General features: G+C 46.2%; 1 protein-coding gene across 3 annotated transcripts in view; it reads right to left on the bottom strand.

Moving 5' to 3' along the window:
• Window positions 1–14827: 14827 nt before the first annotated feature.
• Window positions 14828–20944, bottom strand: part of PIGQ (phosphatidylinositol glycan anchor biosynthesis class Q) — a 44587-nt gene continuing 38470 nt past the window's right edge. For all 3 annotated transcript variants that reach the window (XM_084641147.1, XM_084641146.1, XM_084641145.1), the window contains one exon: window positions 14828–16786. In XM_084641147.1, the coding sequence (XP_084497273.1) occupies window positions 16634–16786 (153 nt within the window). In that variant the 3' untranslated portion in view covers window positions 14828–16633. The remainder of the gene's footprint in view (window positions 16787–20944) is intronic.

Genomic DNA, 20944 nt, shown 5'->3' with positions numbered 1-20944 from the left:
AATTGACTAAAACGGATAGTGATTTTGATAGGGCCCTACCAATGGCCCATGCTGCCCCTCTGGCTCTGTAGGCTTGTCACCCTGGTGTGGGAAGGATGTCTAAATGCATGTGGTTGTTCGGGGTTGGGCAGGAAGGTCTGCATTTCCTTCCAGCCTCTCTGTGGCAAATGCAGGAATATGTCACTTACAAGAGTTCCTCCAGCTACAGAAATCCTTCTGAGAGACTCCGGGCAGGCTCCTGGCCCAGCACTGAGGTCTGGGAGGGCTGAGAAGATGGTGCCTGAAGAGCTGCGCTCTCTGCAGAGGCTGGATCCTTGGCCATGGAGCGATTCACTCCCCCACCCCCAAGTTCCACATTTTAAAACCAAATCAGCAGAGAGAAGCAAGCAGGAATTGAGGGGAGGGGGGGACGGCGGGGGGGAGGAAGAGAGGGGTGGAGCGGGCAGGAGGAGTGCGAGATACGGAGGCGGGGGGGGGGGTCTTCTGCATTTTATCATTTCGACACTGATTAGGAGTCAAAGGCAAGGGGCATCTGCCAGAGTGTTGTGACAGTGAATAATTCATAACCTACTTGGGAAGTGACCTGGCAATTCATTAAATACTTATAATCCACAGCACTGAAAAACCAGAGAGTGCTTTCTACAGCTGTGTGGGTGGGTGGGTGGGTGGGTGGGGGGGAAGAGGATGTGTTGTGTGGGACAGGGGCACCTCACCTACCCCAGCCTTCTGCGTCCCACACTTACTGCCTCTTGCTCATTCAGCGAGCTCAAGGTGCATGAGCCACCCAGCGTTGCTATGATCCTGCCCCAGTAGTGCAGTCTCCATCCTGCCCCTCGCAGCTGTCAGAATGCCACATGCCGCCCATGACAAGGGGGCTGTTTCCAGTTCTCCCTTTAAGTGCCACATGCCGAGAATGCTGTCTCCAAACTACAAATGCCCAGAGGCCCCTTTATCCCTCAGGACAATGGGGCCTAGCTGCTGATCTCAAAGCCCATCTTCCCTGTGGTCTGAAGAAGCAGCAGGCAGTCTCTTCCCAGTTCCCTCTGCCTCCTCCTGTGAGTGATCTCGCTACTGCATCCACTAAGGGCCTGACCCTCAGCTCTCCTTCCACGGGGGTTCAGCACCTCTGTGGGACATGGTCAGCCCTCAAAAGCCTGACCAATGGTAGACCATAATTGCTGGCAGGTGGGATGATGGCCTGGAAATCTTCCTGCCTGTAATCCTTGCCTTGGCCAGTGGGATGGAAACCCTAAACTGTCAGGCTGCAGAGCTCAATCCAGTCCCCGCTTCCCTTGTGGTGGTGAGTCAGCCGCTCAGCTCTGCTTCCCACCAGCTTCTCTCATTGTACTCATTTCTCTCTCTGCCTGCATGCCTGAAGTTGCTGCAGCAGCAGCAAGATTTTTTACCTATATGAAATATTAATTACAACTAATACAATTGCTACCTAAAGCAGCCTTTACTGCATGGATGATTCACCTTCCTCCTCCAGGGAGCTCTCTGTGCCAGGCAGGAAAACACCAAGATTCCAAACCACAGGACTTGGGAGGCTGAATGGAGAGGCCCTTCGCCAGCCCCAGGACTACCTCAGCACTTGGGGTAGCGCATGTTTCAGCAAAGCCAATTCAAGCCGGCTTCCAAAAGCCACTCGGTCAGCACTCTGAGCACAGGGAGGGGAGAGCTTGCTGCAGCACATGGCATCCCGGGAGATCGCTTCCACCACCAGATGGGGACCGTGGCTTCAGTCCTGTGCTTCCATGGATGCTGCAGGGACACGCGGACTGCCTGACTCTGCACTGGAGGGAGTTACCAAACAGCATCCTGCAGAGAGGCCAGATGTGACAGTGACACTGATACTGCGATGTAAGATGAACCGGACGAACTGCCCCATCCAATTACATAGGCGCCAGCACTCCCATTGCGAGGCCCATGCGACAACCATCAATACTGAACCAGCAGGCTAGTCCATGGCTATAGCATCTTGTGGCAGTTGCTTGCCTTGCCTAAATGAGTGTGGGAATTCAGTCCTGATAAAAGATGCCAGAGCAACCAGCCCTAGCACCTCAAGTCCTCTGTTTAGCCACAGAGCAGGTACAGCATGGGCAGCTCCTGCTCCCTGCACATTATCATCTGCCAGGTTCCTGCAGCTGGGCTCGGAGTGGTTGTGAAAAGCAACCAGAGGCGCCCTCGTGCCATGGGGGGGGGGGGGGCGTGCGGGTGCGTATGTGGCCTGTTGCGAGGAGACTGCTGACGGGGTGCCAGTTAACACCAGCTAGAACTGTGTCTTCTGAGGCATTGGCACCTGGAACTGGACTGGAACCACAATGTAATTTTAATGGTCACCTCTGTGGTGTCTGGCTTCTTGGGTGCCCAAATTTAGCAACACAGCACCGCTGACAATCACGCCCTAGGTGACTAGATTTGGGCAATCAGATATAGAAGGACCCAAACTCAGAGCCACTTTTGAACATTTCAGCTGCAGAGACTTGCCCAAGATCACCCTTCAAGTCGATGGCAGAGGCAGGCCTGGAGGTCCCGACTGTCTGTTGCCCCATCCAAGATGACTCAGGCCACTAGAGTCATTGTTGTTTCCCAGTAGGCTCTGTCTGAAAGAAAGTGGCTGAGATTCAAACCACATCAGAAGTTGGTGCTGGGAATGTCAGCATGGGGGCTGAGCAAAGCATTTGTCTGTTTCAACGTGAGCCTCTCATCTTCCTGAGGCGGTGCGGCCAGCTAGCTCATCTTGGGAGAGCGCAGTGCCACAGTGTTGTATTTCCAGTGCCAAATGGCTAACCTGCTGTTACAGAGGGGCCCTTCATGATGTTATTGCTCCCACCATGATGAGCAGCCGAAGCTCCTAAACAGGAAGAGCAAAATGTGCCATGTGAAAGGTGAGAGGCAGAAACATTCGTAACAGAATGAATAAACACTAGCCGTGGCTAAAAAGCTGGACAAGAGCACCTGAGTTGCATGATTAACGAGAGGCAGTGTATCCCAGATACTGCCCTGCTCCCCAGAAGAGATCAATGGATGTTTAAGGAGGAGCGGACATTTCAGCATAATACGCGGCACCTGACTCGGGCCAAGGCTATTTCTATCCTATACCAAGAGCCTGCTGGGACTGGAACTCTGAGCAACAAAATACCAGGAATCAATGCACGAATGCACACAGCATTTGCAAAGCCACCGCCTGTGCACTGCACCTTCCTGACACTTGAAAGGTGCATCAAAGTTTCAGGCTAATGATGGAGCACAGATTGGTCAGGCGACTGCACCCCTTGCTTTTTTGCAAAGCAGACACTGGAGGGACAGAGGAGAAGAGAGAGTTGCTGCTGCTGCGAAACAACAGCCAGTGACTCAGCCAGTTTCGTTCAGCTCTCTGCCCTGGGAGAGAAAGTGGGTTAAAGGAGGGTTTTGCACAGCAGAGAACTTTCTGCTTTCACTTTATTGTTGGTACCTCCAGGGGAGATGCAGACTAATGCACTTAGTTAAAAATAAATCCCGGGAAGAGAGAGCAGTGGGATGACATGGTCTGTCCACTGAAGGCCTAGAGACACAGGGATGCGTGCTGCAGAGATGTTAAATCTAGAACAAGCAGGTACTCTAAGACTTGGCACTTTACAGAGTGCTTTTCCTCTACAGATTTCAAATCAGCGACAAGCCAGGGGGAGTGCCATTCTCCCCATTTTACAAGTGGGGAAACTGAGGCATAGGGAAGCAAAATGACTTGTCCTAAATGACATAGCGTGACAGTGGCAAAGCCAGGAACAGAGTCCAGGGCTCCAGCCTCCTACTCCAGTATCCAACTCATTAGGTCACACTCCCTCCCCAGCAAGTAATCCCTCAACTCAGACCGACTGCCTCACATCACTCAACTGAGGAATATTTAAAGTCTCCACCTCTAATGAAGAGGGACTGTATTTCAACAAGACATTTAAATCCCACAGATTCCGATTGCCATATGGTAGCTTGAAAGCAGTTACCCCTTTCCCATTGCTAGCACTCGTGGGAAGTGAGTGCAGCAAAGGATTAAACAAGAGTAAGCCTGCAGATATGTGGCGCCCTCCCTGTCTTTGTTCAGGGTGCAGTAAGTCTGGGGTTGAGCAGGGTCTCTGTTGCAGGGGGAACAGGGAGGCAGGAAGACCAGATGGACTGGAAATGGCCTCTGGTGAGATCAGAAGTGGATTCCTCAATGCTAGACCTTTCTTCAAGGCACGAACACTTGCCACACCCTATAAGATGGCAGAACACTGGAGTGGGAAGGGAGAGCAGGCAACAGACTCCTGCCCACTTATCAGGGCAAACCAGCCAGCCGCACATCCCAAACACTGATGTCATCAAACACACACAGTTTGCCGAGTACCCTTGCACCAGCCAGAGCGACCAGGGTTGAGGGCATCAAGTCCAGGCACCACGTAATGACGTTCACAAATCTGGCTCAATCCTGTGTATCCACGAATCTTGGAGCCCCTGGGTGGAGCCAAGAAGGATCAAGGTATGTCCCCTTTCTTGCATTGATGGAAAGTTTAGGAGTAAGGTGCACTGGGGTGGTTTTCGTCCATCTTGGTGACATTACTGAAGAGCTTGTACTGCCACTTTTGAATATGAGAGACTGAAGGCCAGATCTCTGCGAGACATTTCACACAGTCAAACCACTTTACGCTCAGGATTTGTCACTGACAGTGCATATGGAATGCCTCCAGCTGCTCCAAGTCTGCCTGTAAGAGCGTCCAGATTTCTGACCCATAAAGCAATACCGATAGCACATAGGTTTGCTAGATCCTAAACTTTGTCTCACTGCAAAGACGTTTTTGCATCCACAAACAAGACACGGCCTTCATGCAGGAGGCAGCAAGACCTATTTGTTGAAGAATGTCCAGTTTTTGGCAACTGTTTGAACTCTGCTTGCAGCCTAGGTAGATGAACTCATCAATGCTCTCCTTGGTACTCAACCCACCTGCACTAGGGTTCTTGTGGCCCTGCTCCAAGGTTCTGGACCTTGGTCTTCTGCCATGAGACGTTCAACCACATAGTGCACGTAGTGTCTTGGAGACCTTGGAAGGCGGGCTGAAATTCCCTGATTTCTGCACACGCAGGAAAGCATCATTGGCGTAGTCTTGGTCGGTAAACTCTTTTTGACCAACCTTGATTCTGACATCTGGAGTGCCAAGTCCTAATATCCAATTGATAGCTCAATGGAATAGCGCTGGGGCAAGAATACATCCCTGATGCACACCTGAAGGTATGCAGAAATGCAAAAAAAGCCACAAACCAATGCACATTCCAGCACTGGTGCTGGCGTGAAAGGGCACCAGATTTAGCAGAACATTTGGAACACCAACCCCTTTCACTGCAAGCCAAAGCACTGACCTGGCAAATGAACCAAAAGCTGCTTTGATTTTGATGTATGCCACATAGACTCATAGACTTTAAGGTCAGAAGGGACTATTATGATCATCTAGTCTGACCTCCTGCACAATGCAGGCCACAGAATCTCACTCACCCACTCCTGCAATAAACCTCTCATTTATGTCTGAGCTACTGAAGTCAAATCATGGTTTAAAGACTTCAAGGCAGTTAAATTCTCGGTGCAGCTCAACTGCTGATGTGCTCCATGGAAATTCTAGCCTTATGGCTGGGCCTAATCTGGGAAAGGTTTTCACTCAGATCCTCAAAGGTTGATTTCAATGAGGGTTAGGTGCCTAAATACCTTTGAGGACCTGGGCAAATTCTGTTTAAATAAAATAAAATCTGCCTCCCTGGGAGAAGGTTATGTCAATGAAAACTAAACCTGGCTCTATGAAGAGATTCAAATAGAAGAGACCAGCTTTGGCAGATGGCCTCATCCAGCATTTCATGTACAAGGAGATGGTCAATCTAGCCAGCCACCCATCCATCCTTTTCCAATCCTTCCGCAGAAGGCAGTGTTTTGGTGCTGGTTCCATGGCTCACAGTTAATACTGCTTCTTTTCTTCTGCTATCTGAATACTAGCAGCCAAAAATGTCCATCTTCCACTCGTACTTCCTGAACGTCAACAGCTCATCACAACATGTACAAAAGAAAAATTAAATAGCAGCTGTCCTGCTGAGTTTACTCAGCGCTGTTCACTCTGACTTTTATGCCTCATTTTTCCCCCCTCCCACTGTTGCCAATAACATTCTCCAGGGACCTGTGGGATTGTAGATTAAAGACTGTATATAAAACTCTTGCTGAAACATGAGGGGTGGGGAAGGCAGGAGAGGGACTGAAGTGAAATCAGAGAGCATGCAGGCACACGTGTCAGAATTTCAGTGGAGAAAAGAAAGGACCACCACCCGCCTCCTCCTCTTCGGAGCAGTGGTCGTGGAACCCCCATCCCTAGGACAGTGCATCTTATGCCTTCCAATCAGCGGAGCCTCCTTCTGTTCCCTTCCCTCAGATGTATCATCTAGTCCACTCTCTGCATTACTACCTGTGGAAAGAACACGAAAATGGTTGCTTACCTGTATCTCCGCTGCTGGTACATGGACGCTCCCCTTTCTTCTTCTGGAGGTCACATGCTGCCAAATTACTTCACCATCCTCCTGTCCCCGCTGCGCAGCCTGCTCTGAATCTTCAGAGCATTGTGCCTATAGAAGCATAACCTGACGTCTGTCCAGGAAATCTTCAGTTTCTCTTACGCAACGCAGCGTCGATACTTATTTCTCCAGACCTTGAACCTTCTCTTCCAATATGGAGACCAGCTTGCACTTTGTGCAGACAAAGTCGCTTCTATCCTGTGGAAGAAAGACAAACATGGCACATCCAGTGCAGGTTACAACAGCTGAATGCTCCCCATCCATATTACCTTCCTTCTATGAGCTTCTTCAGAAGTTGTAGTAACTACTCAGAGAAGCTGGCAAGATGTAAGCCTCAGTGGGCTCTCCCCGGGCGAACTCCCAGGCAAACTCCCTCTGTTAGCCGCTCAGTTGGTTTGCGGCTGACTGGCTTTTTATAACAGTCAGGCCCACTCAAGGCTCACCTGGAACAAAGCACTCCCAAGTCACACTTTTCAAAAACCAATCAAGCACACGATCAAACTGTCCCCACAACAGACACTCACCAACACAGCCTCCCTAATGCAGCCCTTAGCGTACCTCCTTTCAGACAGATCCCAGGCAAACTCCCTCTGTTAGCCTCTCTGCTGTTCGCCGCTCAAGAGAAGGCAGGACTGCTTTGGCATCATATAGCCACAAGGAGGCAAATCAGTGTTTGCAAGTGTCTCAGATTAGCAGGGAAACAAGAGTTCCAGTTTTTAAGAAGCTCTAACACCATGGGGAGAAAAAGCAGCATGACAAAGGCAACACGATCCTCTCTAGTAAGCACTGAGTTACCACTAGGACCAAGAGCACCCATTGAAAGGAATAAAGCATTTTAGAGTCTGATCCTGCTCTCATGGAAGTTGGTGAGGATTTTGCCATTGATTTCAGTGACAGCAAGTGCAGGGTTTAGGGAGTGAGTCAACTTTGTGTGTCACATAAATCCTTAGAGTTTAAGCAATTCAGCAGCCAGATCACCATCTGTAACATGGAGAGTGGACGCAGAGCAAGTCGGTTCCTGATGCTCAGGACCAAGAACGGCAGTCCAATCACAAAGACAACCGGAGTCCAGATGCCAGGCTCTGCAAGGCTCACTTCTCATCTGCCTGACCTTGAATAGTTGCAGATGCAGAACCTAGGGGCTAGCCACCTTCCCATGCCCATCACAGCATCACAGTCAGGACCAGAGAGTAAATACTTTTTCTAAAAACATCTTTATTCTAGTGTAATCAAAATAAATTGTAAGATCTGATTAAAATAGCTAATTTAAGAAATGATTGCCAGGAGTTCAAAGATCTCTACCACTAGGTCATATAATGCAAATGCAGAACATCAGGCTTTCAAAATCAAAGGACATTGGTACAATGCAGTTCTATTATACATCCTCTCTCAGCCCCAGCTGTATGTGAATCCACCATGACAGTACAGCCAGTCAAGCTAAGATCCTCACCACCATGCCAGGCATTCTTGTTATGACAAACTATTACAGTGAGCACTAGTCAATTACATTTATTAGGCCAGGACTTGCTCATTGAACTGTTAAGCCAGTCTACTACATTTTAAAACAGGGTTGTGATGGGACGGAAGTCTCGGCTTTAAGTGGCATAACAGTGGCATTTTAAAACAAACACCAGTCTCGTTTGTATGTGCACATTTTGTTCGTGCTTGGCAGCTAGGCAGCAGATGTCCATTAAACGCAAAACTGACTGACACTTTTAAAATAGCTTTCTCTCTCTCTCTCTCTCTCTCTCTCACACACACACACACACACACACACACACAGAGAGAGCAGCATTTCAGAATAAGCTCCAAGTGTTTGTGCAACCCTTTTTGGTATCTTCTTGTTAAGAAAGATTTAATCGCTGGAGGTTTAAATACAACAGTCACTGGGAAATCTTCAGTTTCACAACACCATGTGTTTCTTTGAGTACATTACAAAACCACAGCAAAGATACATAGGTCCCCCAAACACACAAACCACAGAGGCAGATTTGGAAGGGGAGAAAAAGACGCAATTCCTGATTGGAGGTTCTGGTTCAGGTCCATCTCTAATCCAGTGTAACATACACTAGGTCTAACCTTAGAAAAGAGTAAATCACTAAGTATTTAAAAGTGTTTTAAAGATAGTCAAGCGAGAAGGTGGAAGCGCAACAGGGCAATTATGCAGTGTAGGGCGGAAGAAAACAGCTCACTGTCTCTATGAGGACACAGCAGGAAGCTGCTTTAAGGTTGCTCATTAAACTTAAGGAAAACTTCTGACCTCTCAACTCCTTTGAGCAGCATGGATCTACCACTGCAGACAGAGGGGCTAGCTCCTCCATTGGTCCCTAAGGCCCACTCTACCTTAGAGACATTGACACTGGTACCTACACTGATGTAGCTATGCTGGTGCAAACCCCAACCTAGATACATTGCAGCATTACTGAGATGTAATCTGGTAAATTACTGATGTAAGCCCCATGCTGTCAGGTCGCCAACCTTATACGCATCCTTGAGGTCAAGCATGGCTCTGCAGCTGCACTGCCTCAGTTTCCCTGACAGGGTTTCTAGCCCACTCTGGTGGTTTATGGCTCAGTGCTCTGACTTGAGTCACTATGAACGTTTAGCCTCCTCCCCTTCTGGGGTAGCAGAGCCCAAGGTCACAGTCTCAAAACAAACATGAAATAAAGGCACCTGTATTCCAGCTGGACTTGGTTCTCAGCCCTTCTGAGGTTATTCATCCAACCTGCCCCCAGGCTCAGCTTGCAGATCTCACCATTCCCCTCAGGTGAGACACCCTCTGCTGCCTGGTTTAATCATCAGCAAGTCCCTGATAAACCCAAATAGTCCAGCATCAGGCCTGCCTGCGAGGGAGGCTCTAACCAGCCCAGTTCTACTGAGTCCTGGCTCCAGCCAGGCTTCTATCCCCAAATGAGAGCAGCTGGTCTTCTCTCTTTCCAGCCAGCCACAACTGACTGAGCTCTCCCCTTTCCATCCTGTTCCTACAGGATTGACACCCAAGTGGGTGGGGCTGATTGTGCTCCTGGCAGTTTGTTAACCCTTTTCAGCCTGAGTGTGGTCTGTATACCCCATCGCACCCCACTTTACATTGGTGCTGCGTGTCTATGTTAAGTAGCTACACTGAATAACTACACTGATTTAGTTACATCACTGCAGATTTCTCTAACTCCCCATACAACAAGCTTCAAAACTCCATCCTCCTTGGTCATACATTCCAGTAGGAATCACAGCCCTTGCACCAATTTACATGCCATACAACCCCATTGGCTTTAATGGGATGGGGTATGGTGTCATCAGGGCAGAATGGTTCCTTCTGTCTTTCTAATCTACATCAGAGCTGGCAGGAAGCTCCTCCGCCACCACTCATCAGGAAATATCCAATAACCTGGCTCCTCAGGTGTTTTCACCCTGCTGAGATGTATCAATGGAATGGCAACTCTCTCAGAGAGACTCTCACACTAGTCTCAGTAAGGAGGGTGGTGTGAGTCTTACAGGTTATTTCTAAAGGCTTTGAAAATTCACTTTAATATAGTGTACGTATAGAATTGCAGTAGCTACCTTAAGGGCTGTCCTGTGAGCTGTATTCATATTGGTTTTAGCAAGAGATCTGCATGCAGTGGGGCTGTAGAACAGGGGTTAACATATCAGCACTGATCTGTTTCCTGTTATCTAGAATCTGTATTTCCATCACTGGAGATGGCATGGCATGCAGTGAAAGCTTTCAGTATATGGATCTCAGTTGAATACAGTGGCTGGGCCTGCATAACAAGGTTTGAGTCCAACTGCAGGACTGCATTAGTGGAAAACCCCAAAAACCACAAGCCAGGCCTTTGTGTAGGAGAACTGACAGGGCGATTTCTATTTCCTTTCAACAGCAGCACGTTCTGGGTGTTTAAGTCAGCCCCACAGTACAAGCAACTCTTTCTCTCACTCAAAGAAATATTAGTGCTGGGGGACAGCCCATGCTGGAGTGGAAAAGGATGCTGATCCCAGCATAGAAGAATGCTTATATGCAGGGTGGCTGTAGTAGGGTTGAGAAGCCCTGAGCCGGACAAATGCTGCTTTGTTATAATGTCTCTCTGTTCGTAACCAAAAAAGGTTTTAATACTGGCTTTCCCACACTAGCAACCCAAAGGAGGTAAATGATGAACACCAGGCAGAGAAAATAGGGGATCTGTAGGCTGAAGTCCTATCGAAGGCAGAGAGCACTAGGAGCGTCAGTAGCAACCTGATTCCCAGTGAGGAGAGCCCAGGCAGGGATCATGACCAGAAGTGGCTTTCATTTCCTAGTTCTCTCACTCAAACCAGGGTAACCTTGTGGGTCTCAGAAGGGTTAGTGTGTTAGGTTGATCAGGAGGGTATTTGTCAGTTCTAGTGATAATTAACAACTCTTAAATCAATGTCAGAGTCTTTATAGAACTAATTTAACACTGAAGCATCTAGCAAATTTGGCACTTGCCAAAAAGAAGCGTCACAACCTCTGAAAGGGGGTGGGGTATAATCTATTAACAACAGTAGACAAGTGATCTGTAGAAGGCCAAACTTTTTTTTGATCTCAGACAAGAATCAGACTTAACCAGCTAGATCCAAGATTTGGAAGAAGGCTTGGAAAAGTGGGAGGTGCTGAAGAGGCAAAGCCCTAGTGGCAGAGCTGCTGATAGATGCAGTGTAAAGTGTGGTTCTAGTGTGAAAAGTGACTATGTTTTGAATTAAGGTGCCATTTTTTCAATCTTCTTCCTGTGCATATTCAGGTTCATCTGTGCAGTGCTGTCAGCCCTGCAGGACCAGCTGAGCTCTGGTAGAGCACACTGGATTCTTTTTGCATTTGTGTATCAAAGAATTGCTAGCAGAAAAGTTCCAGTGGCTGGGCCATCCTCTTGTCTTCAGATTCTGCCCTTCCACCAGTGAAGATATTAAGGTTGTCCAGGTGGGTAAAAGGGTAGGAAAAGACTTTTCCTGTGGGCAGGTTATCCCATAACTGCCTACTGCAGGGTTCCTTGCACCTCCCTTGAAGGAGCTATTATAGGCCATTGTCAGAGACAGGATACCAGATTAGGTGGAGGTGTAAGGAACCCTGCAGTAAGCAGTTATGGAATTAACTGATTCAGTTTGGAAATCTGTAGGTTCCTACTTGGAGTTGAAGACAGTGGCGTGATACAGGTGTTTAAATGGGATTAAATACAAGAGGTGTAAGGTATTTCTGAAGGTAAGGGCATTAAAATCTGGCTCTTGAACTCACAGAGCAAGCAAGCAAATCTGAAGGGTTATTTAATTGCTCAGGGCCAGATTGTTAAACCTCTGGGTCACAAGAACAGTTCCACTGACTGCGACTGTTCACTAACATAAGGGGTCACAACCTGGCCTTAATGAGACCTATGCTGGAGACAACAGTTTATACATTGTGCACTCTGCACTGTTCTAAAACAACTGCAAAACTGACACACTGAATATTAAAGACCAGCACAGAACTCCATGGGGTCTGGAGCCACCTACTGTGACACCCTGTACCCCTGTTCACCACTTTTATATGGTTACGATATATTTTGTACAATGTAAGCCTTGTGAGGTATCAGTTGAAAACTCATAATCTGCTGAATACTGTTGTCCTGGTAAAATGTGTGTATTAACAATGTGTGAGAAGTTAGTAGCTTCTACTATGTATCATTGTTATAACTTGCTCCAAGGTTAAGACAAGCAGGTCCAAACCAGTTTTTCAGAGACAAAGACACACTGGCATCCCAAACTGGTGTCAAAGAGCCATTACCGGTTTAACCGGCCATTCTTCAGCAATGGGAAGGTATAAACAAAAAAATGACATTGCACACAGGAATGTTTCAAATCTCATGTACAGAGTCCTGTTTGTCTATACCTGGCAGGGGGTAATTCTCAGAGAGGAGGAGGGTATAAAGTAAGAGACAGTGACCTTCATATCACCCCTTTCTGCTCAGGACATCAATGACTCTGAAAGAACTGAACTAAGAAGGGGAATGGTCCCAGGTTGGAAGGAGATGCAGCCTGAGAAATTTTACTACAGTTTACAGTGAGATGGGCCTTGTGCTTTTAAACCTATTAGCCTTGATAAAGTTTAGGAATTAGCTTGTGGTTTTATCTTTTTATTTCTTTTGTAACCAATTCTGACTTTTATGCCTTATCACTTTTAATCACTTAAAATCTGTCTCTCTCTAGTTAATACATTGTTTTGTTGTTTTACATACACCAGTGTGTGTTTGGATTGAAGTATTTGGGAAACTCTACTTAGGGTCAACAAGGCTGGTGCATAATCATTACATAATCAAACTATCTATGATGGGGTGGGCAAACTCTTTGGCCCGAGGGCCACATCTGGATGGGGAAATTGCATGCAGGGCCATGAATGTAGGGCTGGAGAAGGGGGTTGGGGTGCAGGAGGGGGTGTGGTGTGCAGAAAGCGGATCAGGGCACAGGGTTGGGGCGCAGGAGGGGTGCAAGATGTATGAGGGGGTTCAGGGCAGGGGGTTCTATGATCTATGAGCTTGTACTGTCCAGGGGGTTACTGAGCAGTACAAGACACACATTTTGGGGACACGGCTGGAACAGAGGGATATGTGGGTGTCACCCTGTATGTAGGTTTCAGAGTAACAGCCGTGTTAGTCTGTATTCGCAAAAAGAAAAGGAGTACTTGTGGCACCTTAGAGACTAACCAATTTATTTGAGCATGAGCTTTCGTGAGCTACAGCTCACTTCATCGGATGCATACCGTGGAAACTGCAGCAGACTTTATATACACACAGAGATCATGAAACAATATCTCCTCCCACCCCACTGTCCTGCTGGTAATAGCTTATCTAAAGTGATCATCAAGTTGGGCCATTTCCAGCACAAATCCAGGTTTTCTCACCCTCCACACACAAACTCACTCTCCTGCTGGTAATAGCCCATCCAAAGTGACAACTCTCTACACAATGTGCATGATAATCAAGGTGGGCCATTTCCTGCACAAATCCAGGTTCTCTCATTATTATTATTATACCCTGTATGTAATTCATGGAAGGCTGGGCACAGCGTTCTTGTATTCATCTGGGAGTGATTTTACATGCTAGTGGCTGTGTGCGTGCAGAGCATGGAGGGGTTGCTGTTCACCAGCAAAGCAGTGTAAAAGGCATCACAGGCTGGGGAGCTAAGGGGACACATCAGTCCAGATTGCACCCTGGGGTATGTCATACCTACAAATCAAGATTTCATTGAAAACCCTCTGCAGTATTAGGGGCGATAAGAGGGATTTTTGCCAAACTAGTTGCTTTCAACAATATACTTTGTTTTGGACCATGCAAGAAGAAAACGTTCTCCTGATTGCACTAATCCCCAAACCATATTGGCAGCATAACATTCTGTCCTTTGCGCAATAACCTCACTAAGGACCTGGAGACATCTTGTAAAACTCTGGCAGACTTTACTTTTGCTGTGTAAGGAATGTTGTAGAGAACGTCTTAAATATTTATGTAAGCAAATTTGTTTTTTCAACTCATGCCTGTGGATGCAAAGGTGAAGGCTGAATTCTGAGGCTATGTCTACACTGGCAGCTTGGGGTGTGATTCCCAGCTTGCGTAGATATACTTGGGCTAGCGTGCCAAAAACAGTTGTGTAGCCACAGTAGCACAGGCAGCGGTGGCATGGGCTAGCCGCCCTGAGTACTTACTCATGGGATCTGGGTAGGTTTGTACTCAGGACAGCTACCCCGTGCTGCCGCTTGCTGCTGCCCATGCTACCACAGCTACACTACTATTTTTAGTGAACTAAGTCTCACTGAGCTAGCGCAAGTATGTCTACGTGAGCTGGGAATTATACCCCTAGCTCCAAGTAGAGACCTAGCCTTAGTGAAGATTTTAACCTACATGTACACCAGTGTAACAAGTGCTTACTCACCCAGAAAGAGCTCAAAGCATATTACCTATATGGGGACAAATCCTCCTCCCTCAAGCCCATGTAACCAGGCTGAACACCATGATGGGACAAAAGATCACTCACCCACCACTGCCCTTCTTGACGTCTGATTTGTGTCCATTTATTCTTTTGTGTAGAGACTGTCCAATTTGACCAATGTACATGGCAGAGGGACATTGCTGGCACATGATGGCATATATCACATCACATATATATGCCATCATGTGCCAGCAATGCCCCTCTGCCATGTACACTGGCCAAACCAGACAGTCTCTATGCAAAAAAAAAAAAAAAAAAAAAGAAAAAAGACAAATCAGATGTCAAGAATTATAACATTCAAAAATCAGTCAGAGAACACTTCAACCTCCCTGGACACTTAATTACAGACTTAAAAGTGGAAATTCTTCAACAAAAAAAACCTTCAAAAACAGATTCCAACGAGAAACTGCAGAACTGGAATTAATTTGCAAACTGGACACCATCAAATTAGGCCTGAATAAAGACTGGGAGTGGATCGGTCATTACACAAACTAAAAACCTATCTCCCCTTGCTATTCACCTCCCCTCCCCCACATAGTGTTACTCACACCTTCTTGTCAGCTGTTTGAAATGGGCCATCCTGATTACCACTACAAAAGTGATTTTTCCTCCTGCTGATAATAGCCCACTTTAATTGAATTGTCTCATTAGAATGGGTAAGGCAATCCCCATCTTTTCATGTTCTCTGTATATATATCTTCCTACTGTATTTTCCACTTCATGCATCTGATGAAGTGGGTTTCAGCCCACGAAAGCTTTGCCCAAATAAATTTGTTAGTCTCTAAGGTGCCACAAGTACTCCTCATTGTTTTCACCACCAATGTAATGCAGCCACCTCTGGAATGCAAGCTGGCAACAGTGCACAGCAACCCTATATATCCCGTTTAGGATATGGGAAGTGACTGTTGTATACCTAGGCACAGTGTACTTACACATCTGTATACAGTCTCTATTTTAAACTACAGAAATGTATGTGTTAGGTACATACTAAAGAATCTACTGCCTGGCCAACACATTAATGTATTTCCCATTCGGGTTAATAGGAGGAACACTTTGAAAGGGGAACAGACACCATAATGTGTATGTACTTAAAATCTGACAGAGAAAGAGACCATTGTTTTCATTGTGATCTGGAGGTTAGTACCATCAGCAAGAAAAGTATTCTTAAGACGTGGGGTCTACATTTTCCAAAGCAACTAGTAGTTTTAGAGGCCGATTTTGTGAGCCGTTACAGGGTCTGGACTGTCCAAAAATCAGGCCCCTTTAAAAGGTCTCAGATTGGGCACTGAGAAACAGACGCATCCAACATCACTAGTCCGTTAAGAATATTTAGGCCAAAGATGATTTTTTGTGGTGAAACCCTACCTCTGTTTGTTCCTGCTGTAAATGGTAGGTTAGGCATGGTCCCAGAGCAGTGTGTGTTTTCTGGCCTCCATGCTACATTTTTTTCTATGCTCACCCTTGCTGTGGTGCTGCAGTGGGATAAAGCCAATTCTACTACCAAAGAAAAAGCAATGGGACAAAACAATGGGCTACATACCAGTACTGTTTCCAAGCTGACCATCCAGTTTGGGAGCATGGATTTGATGAATTGGCTTGAACACACAAATTTGAAAGGTCCAGAATACCTGGATGTAATAATCCACCTCAGCGTTTTGGCTTTAATCACCCCCAGGTCCCAGGGCAGCTTTAATATGGCCCCATGAACTTACATAGAAAGACTAACAGACCATCAGGCCGATCAGGAGCTATTCCCTGGCTTACATGGTATGCTGCTGTGGAGAGGTACTGAAGGGTTAAACCTCTGGCCCCTAGTGCTGCCAGGCAGGAACAGTGTAATCTAGGGTGGAATAACACTTCATTAACAGAGAACAGCCTGGAAACCAAGTCAGCTGGATGGGGCCATATAGGAGGGGGAAAGTTGAAGGAGATTATATAAAAACACTCCCATTTAAAATGAAGCCCCTCCTCGCACATTACCAAAGTCTCAGCAGAGGATTTGACAGTATTGTCCCAGCTAGCAGCTGCTGGGTCCAGGCTCACTGGGCCTGGGAGCCGTGAGTGGGTTTGAATGGTGGTTTTTGGCTCATTCTTTCAGGCCTGGCTCATTTGCTTCCCTTTAGTCCTGCTTCTCCCCTTTATGCTTCCAAGGGTAGATCAGCTCTCCAACAAACAGCTTCTTGCACAGAGAGCTCCAGGAATCCTTAGGGTAACAAGCATAGGTTGGGAGCCTGTACGTCTGCACCACGCTGCCATAGGACAGAGGATTTATCTGGAAGTAGAGAAGGAAGAGGGACAATGGCAATGAAAACAGGTGATGGTGTGAACAATGAGGAGAGTAAGGGTGCGTGTGTGTGCGTGTGCAATTCTTTCTGCCTTTGTACAATCACATTAATGCTCTATTAGAATCTCCCAGCTATACTGCTGCACACAAATGGGTTACAAGAGTTTGTTGGCTATGTAAGAATTCTTTTTTCTTCTATAGCACTTTCCATCTGCAGATCTCAAATGAATTTAGCCTCACAATCTCTCTGTGGGGAAGGAATTGTTACCCTCATGTTACAGATAGGGAAACAGAGGCACAGCCCAAGTCATAAGCCTGGTTTTAGAGCACTACTAAGGTTTCATCAATCTGACACAATGAAACTGTACTGTAACCATGTCCACAGACATGGCATTCAATAGAATACTCTTTTGGGGACACATTTTTACAGCACTCTGTGGAATATACCAGTAAGATTAATTATTGGCTCAATTCTGCAAGAGGCTGAGCACTGTGGCACCAATCCAGCAATCCACGTACGCATACACTAAACTCAGCACCTATTCCACCTTTTTCAACCTCAAATCCAATTAGAACTGGATGCATGCCACAGAACATTTCACATGACTAGTCAGTAACATTTTAAAATTAACTCTCTTCAGCTGGGTTCACATCTCTTTCGTATTTGCTTTGTACCAATTGCTAGTGAATGAGTTCACTGGCAGACATGTTCATGGAAAAATAATTTTAAGTGAATACTGAGCAGATTCACAGGAAGCGAGGTTTGAATTTGTCAAGATGAGCATTTGTAGCAGAAATTGAAGAGCTGTGCTCATCCAGTCAGGGAACAGAATCATACTATGTGATTTGTCTGTCTAACCAAAATAACTAATGCAGCTCAAATTTCAAATACTCTCAATCTCCAGACCAATAATTAATCACTTAAGTTATTGGAGAGTAATTCTGAATAGATTCAATTTGTTCAAGATCGGGGCCACAAGGAATCTGCCAAAAGAAAAAGAAACAAAATTTGAATAACTTTGTTACTAGCTAGTCACCCAGCTTCATCCACACGGTTAAATCTTAGATGGAAACAGGTCCATTTGCGGGAGACGACAAGGGATTGTTGCTAGGGAAGTGAGGCCACTGACTATTTGGACACAATATTCCTATGCCCATTTAGTTGAAATGTATATCTGTGTGGAGGACTGGTGGCATAGGAGTGAATTTCACCTACTGAGAGATAAGAAATGGCTTTCAACCCAGCACAGCACAACAGTGTCTTACTGTCATGTTTTAAATTTAAAAAAACAACAGTTTTGTTAGGGAAGTTGCTGTCATGAGTTCCTTTTATACAATCTCTGTAGTTCAAGGCTGTATAAACTGATAAAATATGCCTCCCTTGTTTCATAATGGAATCGTTCCCTTTTCCCTTCCTCTTTCGCTTAACCCTTTGCAAACAGGTTGTTCTTGAAAAGGAAATTTCTGGGTGAATGTGTAGAGAGGGATCAAAGTTGTAAAGGAGTCAATTCCTCTAGATACCCTTTTATAAAACTTGGCTGCATGAAAATCAGGGAAGCCAATAGCTGGTAGCCAGGAGTATTTTTTGATATGTTTACAGAGCACATTATTTTAAAACCCAGTTTAAATACTAAGTTGCATAGTGCTTTTGGGAGTGAATTAAACAGCAATGGAATCTTCCTGCCCTCACCAATATACTTGTATTTGGATTCTACATTCTGACAACACTGAACTTTTTTTTTAAAATAAAAAACCAATCGTTTGCTGAATCCCAAGGGAAGTAAACATCCTCATAAGTCAGCTGCAGAGACCGTCCAATTCAGATCAGTCTACAAATCATTTTTATTTCATCCTGACATTGTCATATGTTTCTGATCGGCTGTCACCTAGATCAGCTTAGTGCCCAGAGACAGGGAGAATCTTCAATCATCCAGGTCTTATCTTTTGTACATGTGCGCACAATTATACACACACACACAAACTTCCTCCCCTTTGGCACGGTGTGGGGAAGCATCGCTCCGCAGGGTAACAAGGCACATGGGGATAATGGGGAGGTGACACAAGGCAAGCCTATCATGGAAGCTGGGGACAGAAATAGCATGAGTTGCTACACAGAGCTCAGTGTATCACTGTGTGAATTTTAATCCGTGTCAAAAGACCTTTTCCAGATTTTCATGCTGCAAATCCTGATCTGATAGTGGTAAGGCCCACCGGATTTCTGAGACAGGCCTGCCTGGCATTACTGCCTCCACACTGCAACAGAAAGCCACCTTTACTGTATGCTGACCTTTGAGGGAGGGACCAGGATATAGAGGGTCTGTGTATCCAGGCCCTTCTGAACCTCTCTTGATACAATATATGGTGCCACACACTAGGAAGATTCCTTTCTGTGATGGGCCTATTGATCAAGATCTTATTGTACTCACCAACTAACTCCTTTATCCCTATAACCTGGAGCAGCCACCACCATGCCACTACAAGAAAAGGAGTACTTGTGGCACCTTAGAGACTAACCAATTTATTTGAGCATAAGCTTTCGTGAGCTACAGCTCACTTCATCAGATACATTCAGTGGAAAATACAGTGAGGAGATTTATATACACACAGAACATGAAAAAATGGGTGTTATCATACACACTGTAAGGAGAGTGATCACTTAAGATGAGCTATTACCAGCAGGAGGGGGTGGGGGAAGAAAACCTTTTGTAGTGATAATCAAGGTGGGCCATTACCAGCAGTTAACAAGAACGTCTGAGGAACAGTGGGGCGAGGGGAATAAACATGGGGAAATAGTTTTACTTTGTGTAATGACTCATTCACTCCCAGTCCCTATTCAAGCCTTAGTTAATTGTATCCAGTTTGCAAATTAATTCCAATTCAGCAGTCTCTCCTTGAAGTCTGTTTCTGAAGTCTTTTTGTTGTAATATTGCGACTTTTAGGTCAGAGATCAAGTGACCAGAGAGAACAGACTCCAAGGAGAGACTGCTGAATTGGAATTAATTTGCAAACTGGATACAATTAACTCAGGCTTGAATAGAGACTGGGAGTGGATGAGTCATTACACAAAGGAAAACTATTTCCCCATGTTTATTCCCCACCCCACCCCCCACTATTCCTCAGACGTTCTTGTCAACTGCTGGAAATGGCCCACCTTGATTATCACTACAAAAGGTTTTCTCCCCCCCACCCCCCGCACCCTGCTGGTAATAGCTCATCTTAAGTGATCACTCTCCTTACAGTGTGTATGATAACACCCATTTTTTCATGTTCTGTGTGTATATAAATCTCCTCACTGTATTTTCCACTGAATGCATCCGATGAAGTGAGCTGTAGCTCACGAAAGCTCATGCTCAAATAAATTGGTTAGTCTCTAAGGTGCCACAAGTCCTCCTTTTCTTTTTGCGAATACAGACTAACACGGCTGCTACTCTGACACCATGCCACTATAATCATTGTGGCCACATCCTCAGCCCCACCATATTGCCTTGCATCTCTCCAGTGGCACAAAGAGAGCAGAAACTGTGCACACTTTCCCTGTGGGCATAGTCAGAGCAGCTGGCTCTTATGCCATCCCTTGGCCCCAGCAAAGGAAACAGGCAGTATGGTCAGAGCATGGTCTAGTTCTGCTATACCCAGCTCATGGATGGTACCTGGAGAACTGTTGCCAGCTGGTGCAGATCAGACTAGCTCCAGGCTGCTCTATCCTATTTGGAGATGCAAGTAGGAGTTAAGGCAGGGGTGGAACCAGGTGAAAGTATAGATGAGCTGTACTTGACTTCTCGATGGCCCCCCTTCTACTGGAACAAGTGGATCTCAGCTGCAGCAAAGAAACTGGCCCACTGGTGTCAAAGTCTTGCTTCTTGCTATTCTACTGACCAGCAGACTGTACGGCAAGAATGTATTAGCTCTGCAAATAGTGATCAGGAAATGGAGGCCCCACAATTGCTCCTGCACTTGTAATGAGAAATTATCTGCTGCCACCATGTCAGCCCATTTTCAGAACAGCCTTCCTGGAACATCTATTCCTTAGAGGGTGGAAAATGTAAGATTTGAAAGACAGCAAGGAAGAGACTCCTCCCCTCAGCGCATCACAGGGCAATCCCGAGATGAAACTTTGGAACAGTTTCACAAGGCACCCACCCTTCT

Source organism: Lepidochelys olivacea, assembly GCF_965140295.1.
Source record: "Lepidochelys olivacea isolate rLepOli2 genome assembly, chromosome: 10".
In the NCBI taxonomy this organism is placed as follows: Eukaryota; Metazoa; Chordata; order Testudines; family Cheloniidae; genus Lepidochelys; species Lepidochelys olivacea.
The sequence above is the reverse complement of the archived record's forward strand: the minus strand, read 5'-3'. Positions and strand labels throughout refer to the sequence as shown.